Source organism: Pterocles gutturalis, unplaced genomic scaffold (assembly GCF_000699245.1).
Source record: "Pterocles gutturalis isolate BGI_N339 unplaced genomic scaffold, ASM69924v1 scaffold40952, whole genome shotgun sequence".
Lineage (NCBI taxonomy): Eukaryota > Metazoa > Chordata > Aves > Pterocliformes > Pteroclidae > Pterocles > Pterocles gutturalis.
The window spans coordinates 41,728-56,916 of record NW_010109194.1 but is presented as its reverse complement, the minus strand read 5'-3'; the positions used below and the strand labels follow the sequence as shown (position 1 = coordinate 56,916).

The following is a 15,189-nucleotide window of genomic DNA, read 5'->3' as shown; positions in this document are numbered from 1 at the left end:
CAGCTCCTGGTCCAGCTCAAGATACATGCTGATACTACTGATACCTAGATATTTATGAGGCTCTCGTTCAGGATGGTATGAATGAAATTGTTAAACACAAATCACTCAAAACCCCTACACACCAAAAAAAAAAACCAAAAAAAACCCTAATAGGCCAATTTCGCTCTTATGAGCTGTGTTAATCTTATGTTTTGGTATTGGGTAAATTTCTGATAATTTTCTCAAACCAGTTTCCATGGGGGAAGAAAATGGTGAGTGGATTTATGGTTTTCAAGAAGAAATTGTTTACTTCTTCATTTAACAAAACCCTACAAAGAAATTAAATTGCCTGATAATGAGAAAGCTGTTATTTATTATATTGTGATTATTTATGTGGGGAAAAAAATTGAGTTTTACTCATGCGATGCATGCAAAAGATTATATTCATATATTTATGTTTTGGCAATAAACTCAGTGCTAAATATATCTGAACTGGCTAGCTTTTAGCAAGTCTTTTATAATTCTTATGTATATTTTTTTTTTCTCTCTCCTCAGAGAAACACTCTTCTTCATTCCTGCACCCCATATTGAAATCTAGCACTGAGATCAATAAAAAGAAATGATTAAATTTTTTCTTATGGTAAATAAACAAGGTCAAACGAGGCTCTCTAGGTATTATGAGCATGTAGAAATTAATAAACGGACGATGCTAGAAGCTGATGTAATCAAAAACTGTCTCTCTCGTTCAAAGGATCAGGTAAGTTTTGTGATTTTTTTTCCCCTAGCCATTTTATTTTATTAACATCTCACATCTTTTATGTTGGTAATTCTGAAAACACACCAGTTTCCATTGCAGGTCGTTATTTCATTAGTACCTATGAAGAAAAAGATTGTGTTTCTAGATCATGTGTTCAGTCAGATGAACTGTTATTCTGCATGGAATAAATATGTTTTTCTGAGGCTTACAGAGATTTTGGAGTTTTCTGTATCACTGTGATGAAGATTCTTCCTATTTGTTTGGAGAAGCTCAGAAGTCCAGGAAGATTTTATTTTATCCTGTTAATTCCTTGTCTGGTAGAGATCAATAGAGAGATATTACTCCTGCTTTGCCAGAAGGTAGTAGGGATAGTACTGACAGCTCCAAGTTTAAAAAAATAAGTTATGAGAAAGGATTCCAAATCATGAAATTACTAAAACACAGGGGGGGTTTGGAAACACATATTTTTAGGACTCTGTATTAGGCATTTTTATTTTTAAAAAGTGTTTACACTTTCTGCAAGAAAGTCAGAAAACTCAAAAGTTGGAAATTTTCTTAGATGAAAGTTGAGATTTTTATAGCTCACTTAATTGAGCCATTGGTTCTTTAAGAAAACTACCAAACTTAGCAAAACTTCTGAGCACATTGACTTGCATTGGAGGAGAAATCTGTGACTTGGGCTGTGAGTGGGGTTTTTTGGATTGTGTCCTGAAGTCAGCTGCTTTATTTTTTATTCATTTTGTGCATCCTTGAACAGTGGTCCTCACATATACAATTCTAAAAAACCTCAGAAAAAATAGCATTTTATATAAAATACCTTACTTCACAGAATTGACAGTGACTAAAGAAATTAACCTCCTCCAGACTGCTTGCAAGACCATCTCAATACAGAAACTTCACCAAAAGAACTTAATGGTATGCTGCTATTTCAAGGATTGAGCAAAATGATACTGAAAAAAAAAAAAGAGGAGGCATATTGTAAAGCAGTGTATAACAGCACCATCTGCTGGCTCCTCTCTTATTGTGAAATACATGGGAATTCCCCCCGGGGTCTGGAACTCTAATACTCTTAATTTTAATATAAAAATATTGATCATTTTTTAAATACGAAAATGCACTTGAGTTTCTTGCTTTTGGAATTGCTTCCAGGTGAAAATTTACGGGAAATATAGACTGTCTTATTAACCTGAACAAATTACTTCAGTTCTGTATGTTTCCGTTTTTCTGTATAAAAAGTGGTAGCAAGTTTTTTGCCAGTGGATGGAAAGTTTTGTGCAACAGTTATCCTACTAAATTTCTTTCAAGTCAAATTGTTTGGTGTATCTTGGGAAATCCATTGTTCTTTGTAGGCCTAATGAACATGAAAGCTTAGGCTCTTTGACCACTGTGCTTAAGAGTGTTGTATGCTTAAATGACAACTATGTTTGACATGTTTTGCTTCTGCCTAGTGTTCTTTCGTTGAGTATAAGGACTTTAAGCTGGTATACCGACAGTATGCAGCCCTTTTCATAGTCGTTGGAATCAACGAGACAGAGGTAAGAACTTATATACACTCTTGAAATGAGAGCTTTTAGTAGTCATGGGCAAGAACTCAAGCCTTTTTCCAGTATGGAATTTTGCCATAGCAATTTCAGAATTTCAAGGAGTCATTGCAAAAAGACATTTTAATTTATGTGAAATAAAAGGAGGTATAAAACCAAAAATATGTTTGACTTCATTCTACAGCAGTAGACTGAACTGTTATCATGAGGTAGTCTTCATGTGCCTTATTGATTCTGCTTTCTAAATTTCTGTGATTAAACAAATTTATATAGGGTGGAGTTTCTCAACAGATGTTAGCGTTACAGCCAGATCAGATGTCTAATCTGTGGTGACTTCTCAGCTTCTCACTGTTTTTAACCTCCCTGGCCAAAGAAAAAATTCCCATATTGTCAGCTAGAAAGATGCCAACTTACTGTATGTTGTAAAAAAGGGTATCTGACAAGTACGGTTATTTCATCTGTTCAGGCTGAGTCTGCAAAGCTCCAGTGTTTACATTGATTCCCAGTTCTCAGAAATCAATGCAAAGCTTACTATTGGAGACTTGAATTGGGTGGTGTGGAAGGTAGCTGCTGACTACCACAGCGTCTTCAAGTCAGGGTTACAATGGCATGTAATTTTGGGCAAATCCTTCTGGCCCCTCAAACCCCCTACACCATACACAAATGGCCCATCTGTACTGCTGCAGCTGGCCAGGAGCCACAGCCTCATTGGCTGTATCTTGCTGACCTGGGTGGTGGTCCAAAAAAGGGTACAATGGGATGGCAGCAGCCCAGGTGAGACAAATCCATTGGGTACTGCAGTGCTTGCTTGTGTGGCTGGCCTGAAGCTTCTGCCCTGAGCACTCCCCTGCTCTCAGTACCCCCACTGGGGAATCACACCTCCTCTCGCTGTGGTCGCCTCAGCTTGTGCACTTCATTGTAGGTCTTATTATATTTTGCTAGTTGCTTTTCATACACCACAGACTGAAATAACATGAAGAATATAATTACATTTTCTAGCTATTAATTTAATGTTCACTTGTTTTTAACTTAATTTCAGAATGAGATGGCAGTATATGAACTAATTCATAATTTTGTGGAGGTTTTGGACAAATACTTCAGCAGAGTGGTGAGTGAGACATAGAATTTTTATGAAATATTTCTCCTCTTTCAAAGCTTTGATGAATATGTAATTTCAGGGAACAAATCAAAGGAGAAAATATATATTTTCATATTCATCTATAATTTTGAATACTTTAATATTACCACTGTAAAAAAAAAGAAGAAAAAAAGCAGTTATTAGCTGATATTTCAGAGAAGTCAAAGTATATGTGGGTTATAAATCATCAGACAAGGAATATGATGCTTATATTATTTTAATGCTTATATTTTTGGGTTTCCTTGGGTCATCTATTCTTAAGTTAGCCACTGGCATTTTATACATTTTAAAGAAATAATAAAGTTTTTCTCGACAGTTCTTTTTTTGCAGTTCTATAGTATTACATTCCCCAAATGAACTTTATTCATGATAAAGGTAGTGTAAGCATTAAGTAGGGAGCTGACATCACTCTCACTGAATAAGATCAGAGGGGTGGAGCGCAAATGAAACCTCAAAAAACAGTCTGTACTTGTGCTTCCTACATTGTTGTCATGCAACAGTGGATATCTGATGAAACAGCTATTATATAGAAAGTAATTTTGTTACGGGTTCAGCATCAGACATGGCTCCAGTTGAAATTACACTTCTCCTTTTGGTGGGAGATGTTTTTGTTTGCTTGTTTTCACAAAGTTTGAAAATGCAGCATTATAATGCTGGTTAGAACATGCGCTATTTAATAGAGGGTTTTTAATAATCTTGTTATAAACAAATTTGCCTGAAATCATACTTTGGCACAATTTCAGTTTAACTGTGCTGAAATGCGTTGGAGGATATCCCTCTCAGAACAGTCTTCTCCATAGTCCGTGTGCTTGAGGGTATTATGTTGGTAATTCGACACACAAGAGATCAGTACACAGGGTCTGTAACTGGTTTCTGAGTCCTACTACCATAGCAGATGCGCCAGAAAGGACATGCTTGAAAAAGTCATCTGCGGCGTTCACTATTTAGATGCCTGGCAAATGTTCCAGGCTATTAATCTTAACTAACGTTGCACCAGTCTGTTGAAATTGCTGGTACTAAGTATATCACTTTCTGATTGTACTAAGTTCAGAATTTGTCTCTTAAAATTGTTATGATTGCAGTCCCAACCTAAGCAATGATAACCAGGAATGGAATTTGATTCCGGCAGCACAGGAACACACAATAAAATTTAGTCACATCTTATTGATCTAATCAAGCTAATAGTTGCCAAGCACTTCTCAGGTTTTATTTTCTTCATTTGAGACACAGCAAAAAAATAAATGTCGTTCTTATACATGTAAATGTAGGATATCTAATTTCTTGACCACATATATAACCCAACCACTGATAGTTGTTAGAAATTTGCTGAATTTATCATACCAGAGTTTTTTGCATTTGCGGTAGCATTTCAGGTTTGCAACTAGGGGAACCAAAAAGGGGGGTGGTTAAAGAAATCTCATGCCATTCCATGGTTCTATTTTTAATAGCATATAACACGATAAATGGCAGAGCACTGAAGAAGAGAGCTATAATTCTAGCTGGGGCTTCTGGTGGAAACCACAGAGCAGGAAAATACAAGTCTGTACAGTTATGGATTAATGTTCAGGATTTGCAGAATTTTAGCAGAATCCCAAATCATTATGATGGCAATGGAGACAGAACTCTGGGAAAGGAAAGAACATCTGTCCTGCTCTAGAAGGACACTTTGTCATCTATTATTTTTAGGCTTGTAGGCTTTAAACATTCTCACATACTCTATTTTTATCTAACGGAGTTTAGAGAGCTTGAATTCCGATATCAGAACAAACATTAACAGAGTTAGGGGGAAAGCTTTTGAAGTTGCTTGTGAGATGTAACTCTGAGTCCGCTTCACGTTCATATGGCTACCCAGGGAAACCTTGGCATACTGTTCCGAATACATATGCCAATCTTTTAAACTACTTTTTAATGCTGAAGAAACTTAATCTGATCAAGCTCTTAAAATACAATTTTTGTGATGCATAAAAGATTTCTAATAGAAGAATGGCAGTGTCACTCAGCAGAGGCCTGTCAACTGGAACTAGTCCAGGATAGAGCATCTTTAGACCACAGAAGTAGGAGCAATTTTACCAGTGGGAACTCCACCTAAAACCAGAGTTAGAATGTGAATGGAAACCATGTTAGCAAACTAAATTCCCTTGGTAGCAGATAAAGATTCCCTCTTTCAGCAGAGACTGGGGGAGTTCCACCCCCACTGTGCAAGATCTTAACTTTTGAGGCTGTGATTAGTTGTTTCTAAATTTAGACCTTTAACTGAGGCACTTAAGTTAGAAGTTTGGTCATCCTAAGCTCCCATTACTGGGAGTGGAGACTGATGAGTATCTCAAGAAAGTGAGTCATGCCTCAAGTGTGCCGAAGCGTGCTGTTGAAGGCACCCATCTCTTCTGTTGACTGCACAGAGACCACGAGGGCTTCTAACTCAGACATTTCGGTTAAATGAAGAAAACTACCTGGGGTAAATCCAGGCCAAGACTAGAAGGGAAATTATGGCTATGTGAAGAATTGTGTTGCTGGGGCTGGAGAATAGTTAGAAGTGCTAAGGGTCCAAAGCTTGGAGTTGCCTTTCCTCTCCTAATATATCCAGCCACAGCTACCACAGCCATGGGTATATACAATGCCTAGACTTCACTCTTGAAATGCTCTGCAGAAACATTTTTAACTGTCTTTTTATATAAATTGTAAACTTTACATTAATATCTGTTTTTGTAGAAGGAGAAAGATAATATAGGGCTGAAGTTGCCATGATTGGAGATGCTGGTTTTCCACCCACTCATTCAGATGGCACTGCATACATTGAAATTGTTACTTGTGGGTGACCTCAGTGGGGTTTTTCGAAGTAAAAATTTCAGAACTAATTCAGATCTAGCTTTTGTTACAGAGGCAGGTAGCACACCAAAGGCAAAGCAGTGTTGCAGGAAAGAGCATGTAATTGTACAGTCCAGAACAGAAATAGGAATCACCCTAAAATTTTGTATCATTGTTTTGAAGACTTTCTTTATCCTCTAAAGGGACGTGTAATGTTTAATGACTGAGATGAGAGATGAAATTGTAACTAGTGGTTGTCTATCTCTTTTCCTTTCAGAGTGAATTAGATGTATCCTTTTCAGTATCAGAAATCTATTTTTCTCTCTCTTTTTGGTGTACGTTCCAGTTCATACTGTCTTCATAGCACTGACTGTCAAACATTCAAACAGAGGTTTAACACATTTTGCACTTACAGTAAGTATCACCATTTTGGCACCTTTGTGAAAGCATGGCTGATGTTCATGAGGATCACCTATTTAAATCCTCAGTCCTTAAAATAAGCCTGGTACCACTTAAAGTAAGACAGGGAGAGCTTGCTTAGAGAGAACTAAGTACCATTAAAACCCAGACAGGAAAAGTTATATCAATGGGGCGACTTTCAGGCTTAACTAGTTATTACTTCAGATATTCTTTACATTACTAGATATTCTTTACATTTACAATAAAATACATATTGAAATTACTACAATAATAAGAACTGAATGTTACACCTGTGTCTTGAGCCAAATAGCAGTACCATCATTGTAAGATTAGGTTTGCACTTGCATCTTGCTTCATGAAAGTCTAGGTGAGCTTTACTTTCTGTATCAATGGAAAGAGAGAAAGGCCTGCGAGAAGGCAATTTAGGAAACCAGGCATTGCCACAGATACCTTTTTCTTTTCTCGCCCTTCCACTCACACAGCTGTATTTTCATGTGTATGATTTGCAGGGTATTAACTAAAATATAATGTAAAAAATGAACTAAAACCAAATACAAAGAAATACTAAAATATAGTCCTGAACAATTAAACACAAATAGCAAGTAAATAAAATACAATACTGAACTGAAAGAAAATTAAACCAGGAGATTGTAGCACAGTCAGTCTTCTTCCTCAGTTCTTCCAATCCCACTGCCTGCTCACTCTACTCCAGCAATCCTTATGCCTATATTCATTGTTGGTTAAATGCAGATCTACTGGTACAAAGTGTTTCAATTATACACCTGAAATAGTTACCATGCTGGAATCAAATACTGTAAAGTAACTTAGTTTATTTACCTTATTTAAGAATTAGTATATATGAAGAACATAGAAAAATTCAGTAGTTTTTCTTCTAATTGTTCTTACTGCTTTACTTAAACAAACCAAAAGAGAGTAATTAATTTCATTTATGTAAACATTTTAATGCTTGCTACATGCTGGAACTCATCTCATTTACTGAACTTTAATATATAGGTATGTATATAGACTGTCTGTATTTCATTCCTGAAATTCACTAAATATTCTGGTATTAATGTAACACTCCTAAATTCACTTATATTGTAAAAGAGCAATAATGAAATTTCAGCATAAAGGGACTCTTAAGGTCTCCGAACAACTGTATTAACTACATTTTTAGGATTCAGTTATTATAGTTAAGGATTAGAACTATGTGTACTTGTGTATGAGCTTTGCTGAATTAGAGACTAACCTGACCTATTCAGTAATTATACATAAAAAGGGTCCCCTGTGTTTCCATGTGGTGTACTTTGAGTTGGCAATTACTTGATTCTTTTTATCTTAGATTGTTTGGAGTTACTGATGATTCTAAATTCTGCCTGCCTCTGGTCATTGTTTTCATACCGAGAGGAATTTTCTCTAGTTACACACTTACAGTTACCACCAATAGCTCAATTAATAGCTGAGCTGAAAGTCTGCTGCATACCAGCAAGTGTCTCCATACAGTGATAGAGAATACTTCTCTGCATTGTTTAGAGAAGTTGTTGCGTTATATGCCAACACTAATATTTGCGACAGGTGCAATACAGTGTCTGAACGATTCCTGTAGAAATTCATCTTCTACATGGGTCTCATCTGTATAAGGGTGTGGATATAAATATTTGGAAAATAGGAGTGTGTATTATTACCTTATTTGATAATACTGGAAATAATATTGGAAAAGCTCATGTCTGCTATGTCTGTCCTCAATGTGTATGACATAGGAATGACGTACCTAATTTTTCCATTCAGAAATGCACTTTTCTACATTATACATTTCAGGAACAATTTTAAAATAAAACATTTTACTTCATATATGTAGAAAATATTTCTCCCATTTAGAAGTAAGAGCTTTTCATAGGTTGAGAGAATTCCTAAAATAGTTGAAATGAAGCGAGATACCCTCAATGTTAAATGTAAAGCAGAGGTGTAAACAATGAAGAAGCATGTTGTTCAGGATTGTATTCATTTTTGACAACAGCTTGAGTAGCAGGCCCAGAAGAACAATATAAAATCTAGACTAGAAGTGTCTTAGATGTTGATGCAGTGCAAGCAATCATCCATCAATATGCCTTTCATAGTGTGTAAGATAATATCCTCACCTGAAATTAAACCATTTCCTTTGCCAAATACTCTTATGCTACCTCTTATATTCAGTACAGTTAGCTTGGGTGCAAAATATCTGATGGAGGAAGGACTATCTGAAGGTATGTAACTGCGAACACCCAAGTAGTGTTTACAGAATCTTTGTATACAGAGTGTATCTGGTGGGAGACTGTCTTGATTTCCTGTCTCTGTACAGATCCATAGGAAGTTTATTTCAAAAGTGACAGTGGCTATTCTATATAGAAAGTAATGTTTACTAACATGAAAAAAATAGTAGGAAATTACATTAAATCAAAATCCATGAAAAATAGATTGTAATCATTAAAAGCTATTCACCCATGCAGATTTACACTTCATTTATAAACTGCCCGCACCCATGCACCCATGCACAGAGCAAACCCCTCTAAAGGCAGAGACCATCATGCTACTGAAATGTTCCTGGAGCCTATGCTAAGGCTGCAGCCTGTGCACTGGTTCTTAAAGCCTCCCCAGCCAGAGTGGATAACCCTGGTATTCCTGGCAGGACATCTCCTGCTAATGAGGGATTCCAGCTTTCATTTAGGTCCAAACACCCGCATTCAGCCAGGGCACCCCCATCCTGACCTGCACCATGGCCCAAGTCTGGAGTCAGCTGCCGGGAAGGGCACCTTGGGCACAAAGCAAAGACTGGGTCCAATCTGAATCCTGCTCAACAGGATTCATACCTAATATTTATTTGTATGTATGACACAGGTGTGTGTGATGCTAAACAAGGCGAGAACAATTGCAAAGTTATCTCATGCATACTGCAACAATGAACACTGATTAGCTACTAGCCAATTAAGTAACTACTTTAGATTAGCCTTGGTTTTTACAGAAGCTTTTATGTGTGAATTGTAAAGCATTTAGCCATTATCTGATGTCTCCTTTCATTCTGAGAGATAGTCACATACTTAAGGGTACCTACAGTGGAATGACGTAACATTTCTGAAGTTGTTTCATTTGTTTTTAGAATATCTGTAAGTAGTGTTGTTGTGCCAGTTGAACAAAGAAGTACCGAAATTGTCCTAGGGGTGTTGCTTCCCAATGTGGTAATAGCAGTAGATGAGCCTCACTTCCGTGAATAAGTGGGTGGGAATTTCTTTAAAACTTCAGCTGGATGGTGGAGGGGCTACTTTCTTGGTGTGATGATGACAAAGAGATTATAAAAAAACAAGTGTTACCACACCAGCTTTGTAGAGAACAATATGCTGATAAGCATGACAGTTTCTAAGACTGCACACAGTTGACTTTTCTATTGCTTGAACTGGTGAAGCAAAACTTACTTGAAGACACGTTATTAACTTACAGAAGAAACAGATGCTTACGTTCCCCTTGTGGGAAGGGAAGGGGAAGACAGGGTGCTCTAGGACCATGAGTTTGAAGAATGTTGCCTTGATCAAAAAAACTCATTACATTCCATTGCAACTAGCTGCTGCTGCTCCTAGGATAGATATAAAGCCTTGATACAGGGAATGCTTCATGTGAATCAACCATATTCTTCAGTCATCTGTGGAATAACACTTTCAGAATACAGTACATTTAAGTAGTAAGAAAATTGAATGACAAACTTGTAAGGATATACTTCAGTTTGTACTGTAAAATAAGCAGATTAGATGGAAACCTAATAAGGATTAGCTTAAAACTGCTGTTCTAGAACATCACAGAACTTGAAGGCATCATTTGTCTCCTATTTAATGTCAGCATAGTTGTTTGAGAAAGAAATGGTCAGAAAGCATTAAATTGTTGTAGTGTCTAAAATTTGCCTGCCATTAACTAGGCCACAAGTTACTTAAAATGAATCTTCACAAAGATAAAGTCAGAATGTGTGACTGTAGATTAAAAGAAGAAGCAACTCCAACTAATCTTTAGTTGAAGATGAACAAACAGAATGGAAATCAAAGTTTTGTAATGCTGTATATTCAGTAGCAAACCGTCTGCCCCTTAAGTACCCATTCTGTAATCTACAGAGCTTTTGTTTGTGCTCCTGGGTGTGTTAACTGATCACAAGGTGTTGGCTGCATTTTATCATCACTTCAGCTTGTACACGCCCTTAATTACTTGCCTGGAAAATCCTGAGGTATCTTAAACTGCCTCTATATGAAGAAGTTATTTTATTACATGCAAGTCCTAACTGTGCCTTTTTCCTTTCCACCTTCCCTTCCCTCCTCCTCTCCCTCTCCCCCACTTAACTATCTGCCTGTATAATGTTTTGGGGAAGGAGACACAAGACTGTGTCACATTTACCTCCTCTTAGTATGTACGTGCCATTAAAACTCTTTGTGATAGTAGAAAGTACCATTAATGTCTCTCATAAGGGCAGCTCTGAAAGTTACCAAAAGCCAGCATTTAACATTTGTGTAGTAGGTGCTGTTTACATCTACTGCTAGGCATCTGCCGCCACAGTGAACTGAAGACAGTAAGGGCTCACCTTTTGCCCAGGCTGTCAACTTGTTAAAGAGTATTTCCCAGCTGGGTGCTCTTAAAATTTTTATTACAGACTTTTATCTACAGATGTAGATGTAATACATGTTTTCTTCTGCACACTTGTTTAAAAATTCCTGTTAGCCTCTGCAGAGATCTAGTGAAAGTCCCTTAATTCTCTTTTGTGGGCAGCCAGGATTCCTCCTGGAAGCAGGGCCTTGAATGACAGCTCTGGGTGGAGCACACGGCAACGCACATACCCAATACAGCTTTTTCCTGTTGCCAGTTGCTCAAACTGGTTTGCTTTGCTGCTTTTCAGCTGGGCGTAGATCTATGACCTCAGGGCTTTAAACCCTGAAATTTGGGGTCACTTGCCAAAGCGACAGGTGGGTAGGAAGAGCCTTGCTGAGGAGAGGAGATGTATATCCCTGACTGGGCAGGGCATTCAGACACAAATGGCTAAGCAGTGTGTGTGTGTACAATGAGTTGTAACTGTGGAGGATAGTCATGAGACTTACAGGAAGGGGAAGAAGGCCAAGGTTGTTCCCTGTGCAATCTGACTGTTTGCTAAAGGTAAAGGGAGGTGGAAAGAGAACTGAAAAAGGAAGCCAGGATGTTAGGTTGAGGATAGAGATTAAAGAATGCTTTGGGACCTTCCAAAATCAAGATCTTTCCAGAATGGTATTATTATCGCCATTCAAACTGCAGGTGAAATCACTGGTTCTGGAATGATGACTGTGAGAGTGACAGGTTACAGATGGACAGAAATCACACCACTGTTTTCTCTAATGGAGTAGGCCAGTTTTGAAATAACCTGGAATGGCTCTGCAGGGGAATTGACATCTCATTTAACTGCACTGGGTTTGAGTGGAGCAGCTACAAGACATGTATTGGTGTGGGTGCAGTTTTCCTTTCATAGTATCAGATCTTTAGGAAATGCAGCAAGGTGTGCTAAGTGTGTTTTAAATGTTTTCTTAAACAAGATGATGGAGAAAAATTAGGTGAGAGTCGCAAGTCACTGCTTTATCACTGATCCTGCTAGATCCAGTCTTCTGTGTTTTAGATCCTTGGGACTCTCAAAGGAAGAGGAAGACCAGGAGAGCTGAGCTCTCACTCCACTGTGAATCAGGAGTGTAAAAATTAAAAGCCAGGAGGAGCTGGCTTTATCACTTGTTGAAACCTGAATGGAATGTTATCTAACTTCATTAACAGATTCTCTTGCCCTACATAGAGCAGTGCCAGAGGTGAACTAAGCAGCAGTAGAAGAGCTGTCTTCACTTCACTAGAATAACTTCTCAGATTAAAATAATTGTGTAAAGACTGATTTACTTGAAAAAAAATATACCATAGGAAGAAATTTGTCTCCAGTCTTTAACCTGCCAAGCAAAGTAAAGTAACTGCCTTTGTCTCTGGAGCCACAGAAACTGAGACCATTGAAGTTTTAAAGACAGTATTGCTCCAGAATTGAAAGGCATAAGTCTGATTTTTAGAAGCCATTTAGGCCTATGGTCAGACTCAGGAAGAAGTCTGGTATTTAAAATATAACTTAGAATTAAATTAGGTGGTTAAGTTTAAGCCAGCAAATTAGAAGCTATCTGATGAACCATGGACATACCCAAGATTCTGTTGAGAGCTGTAGTTCCTCTTCCTCATGTAACAGTAAAGTTATTTGGGAGCCTGAATTGTGCTGCTACACATACCTGGACATGCTGTGCTCTTAGTCAAGCAGAATGCACTTGCTGGAGCAGTGATACAATTGCTTACCCATCGGCACAAATATGCAGTAGCATGAGTCCAGCCCAGAGCATTCACAGCAACTTGAAACAGCAGAGGAGGTGACAGCCTGCTAACTATATGCTCATCAGCCTGAGCACACAGGTTCATCCTACATTTCAGCCTGAGCAAGTTCAAGCTTCTACTTTAATCTCTTAGAAGGGTAGCCACAGTAAAGGCTGACATGAGACATTCTGTGCCCTCTTCTTGCGTTAATGTATGCAGCAGAAGCAATCACCAAGACAGGGACAAGAACATAATCTCCTCTCATTACTGGGCTAGACCGTCATCCTGAAGAACTTTTACAGACAGCAGGAGAACTTTAAGAAGGCAGCAGGTGGAGCTGCTACCAACTCAGTGAAGCTTGCCCATGGAGAAAGGTGGGTTTGGAGCCCTGCCCCTGCTGAGGACAGGCTCAGCCTCTATCCTCTGCAGGTTTCAGACAGGCAGCATTTCTACAGTGACATTTTAAAGGACAAGACTGAGCCAGTCATCATTACCTGAAGTAATGACTTGGGCTTCTGAATCCAAGAGAAAGGATTACAGACAAATCCCTCTCTGCTTTCCTAACTACTGGCTTCAGCCCCGGTTCTCTAGAACCTTTGAATTGTTTGATGGGTCTAGCTTTCGCCACTCATTGCAGGAAAAATAAGGCACTTATATTCAGGAATTCCCTTCTCAAAGCCAGGTGCTAAAAAACTAGACAAGGGAATATTCAATGTTACTTTACTTGGATCCATTTCTTCAATTCAGACCTAAGACTGTTCACTTTCATGAGCTTGCGTTGTTGCAGGTATCGTGGTTTAAGGTGTTGGCCCCTCACCATTTGCATTTACCATCTAGGAGGAACAAATACATGCAACGATGTAGTTCGGCAGCTGTTGTCACACACAGTGTGGTAGTCCTGCTGTTCCTGCTCTATGGCAGCGCAGCAGGGCAAGCTGCTGTAGTTAGATCCGCTAGAACTCGGGAGACAGAGCAAGCCTCTGAAATGCCTGAGCCATGCTCAGAAAATAAGACTTAAGCTTTATCACAAGGAGCAGAGGAAAACAGCGATGCTTTCAAAAACCTTTCTCTTGTAACTCCACTGATGAGAATGGAAATCCACTAACATAAATACAAGGACTAGAGCAAAACAAGGCTGTCTTCCTAAGCTCAAAACAGAGCATCAAAAAGAGCATCATGGGCAGAGAAGGCACTCAAGAGACTCATCCCAAAGATGAAAAAAAGTGTTGAAAGATGTATTTAGAAGTTCTTGTGAAGTATCTTGCTAGCTCCGCTGCAGTAGTCCTTGATACCCAGGCAAGAACTAGAAGGAGCAAAGTGAAATCTGTTGAGCACAGCAAAGAATACATTTAAAGAGCAGCAACAGGTGGAGAGCAAGGCAGACGAAGGGTTATTCACACCTCTCTGTGTAGATTCATGTCAGCTGGGCATAACAGCAGTACCCAGCAGGCTTTTTTGCTGTGCCTATTTCCACTTCAGGGTATGGTGATAAATGGCAACATAAGAATCTTTTTTCACTGAGTAACCCTTTGCATTTGTTCAGTGGAGACACAAAACACAGATGTATGCACAAGAGTGCCCACCACTTAATACCAGAGTAAGGCCTGTCATCAGTTGTTTTTGGAGACAGAGGCTGTTAGATAATACTAAAGAAAGACAGTCATGGTTATAGACAAAATTCATATAGCACAACAGTACAAATTCATATTGTTTCAGATTGATTTTCCTTTAGGTGAACATTAGAGATTATAGAGATCTTTTACAAAGTATTTAAAATATGAACCATTTATTTACTTTTGCTGTTATGAGATTTATTACTGGATCAACGACTCAGCTTTATATATCAGCGTATTCCTCTTAAGCTATTTTCAAGCATATCAAATAGTGTTAGTAACTTAAGGCAAGGAAAATTTGAGAATCACATTTTAAGAATTTGACTGATAATTACTTTTCTAAGAAGATGCTGAATATTTGCATCTTCACATTCAAGGCTGTTATCCCTTGTTAACATTTTATATTCAAGCAATACATGGTACTCAGGCAGACAGTAAAATTAACCACCTACATCTAAGTTCAAGTTTACCTTGCTTTTACCACTATGTGGTAATCTTCCAGGATGGGATACTGCTAGGGCTTCCACTTCTCTACTACAAACTTTTGACATCTCTGTGGGTCCGAAAAAAAAG

At 38.2% G+C, this 15,189-nt stretch overlaps 1 protein-coding gene across 1 annotated transcript in view; it reads left to right on the top strand.

Annotated features, from left to right (window-relative positions):
- Positions 1 to 598: 598 nt before the first annotated feature.
- AP4S1 (adaptor-related protein complex 4, sigma 1 subunit) overlaps positions 599 to 15,189 on the top strand; it is a 14,909-nt gene continuing 318 nt past the window's right edge. The window contains exons 1-4 of the mRNA XM_010072902.1: positions 599 to 736; positions 2,185 to 2,271; positions 3,317 to 3,385; positions 6,498 to 6,509. Coding sequence (XP_010071204.1) covers positions 599 to 736; positions 2,185 to 2,271; positions 3,317 to 3,385; positions 6,498 to 6,509 — 306 coding nt within the window. The remainder of the gene's footprint in view (positions 737 to 2,184; positions 2,272 to 3,316; positions 3,386 to 6,497; positions 6,510 to 15,189) is intronic.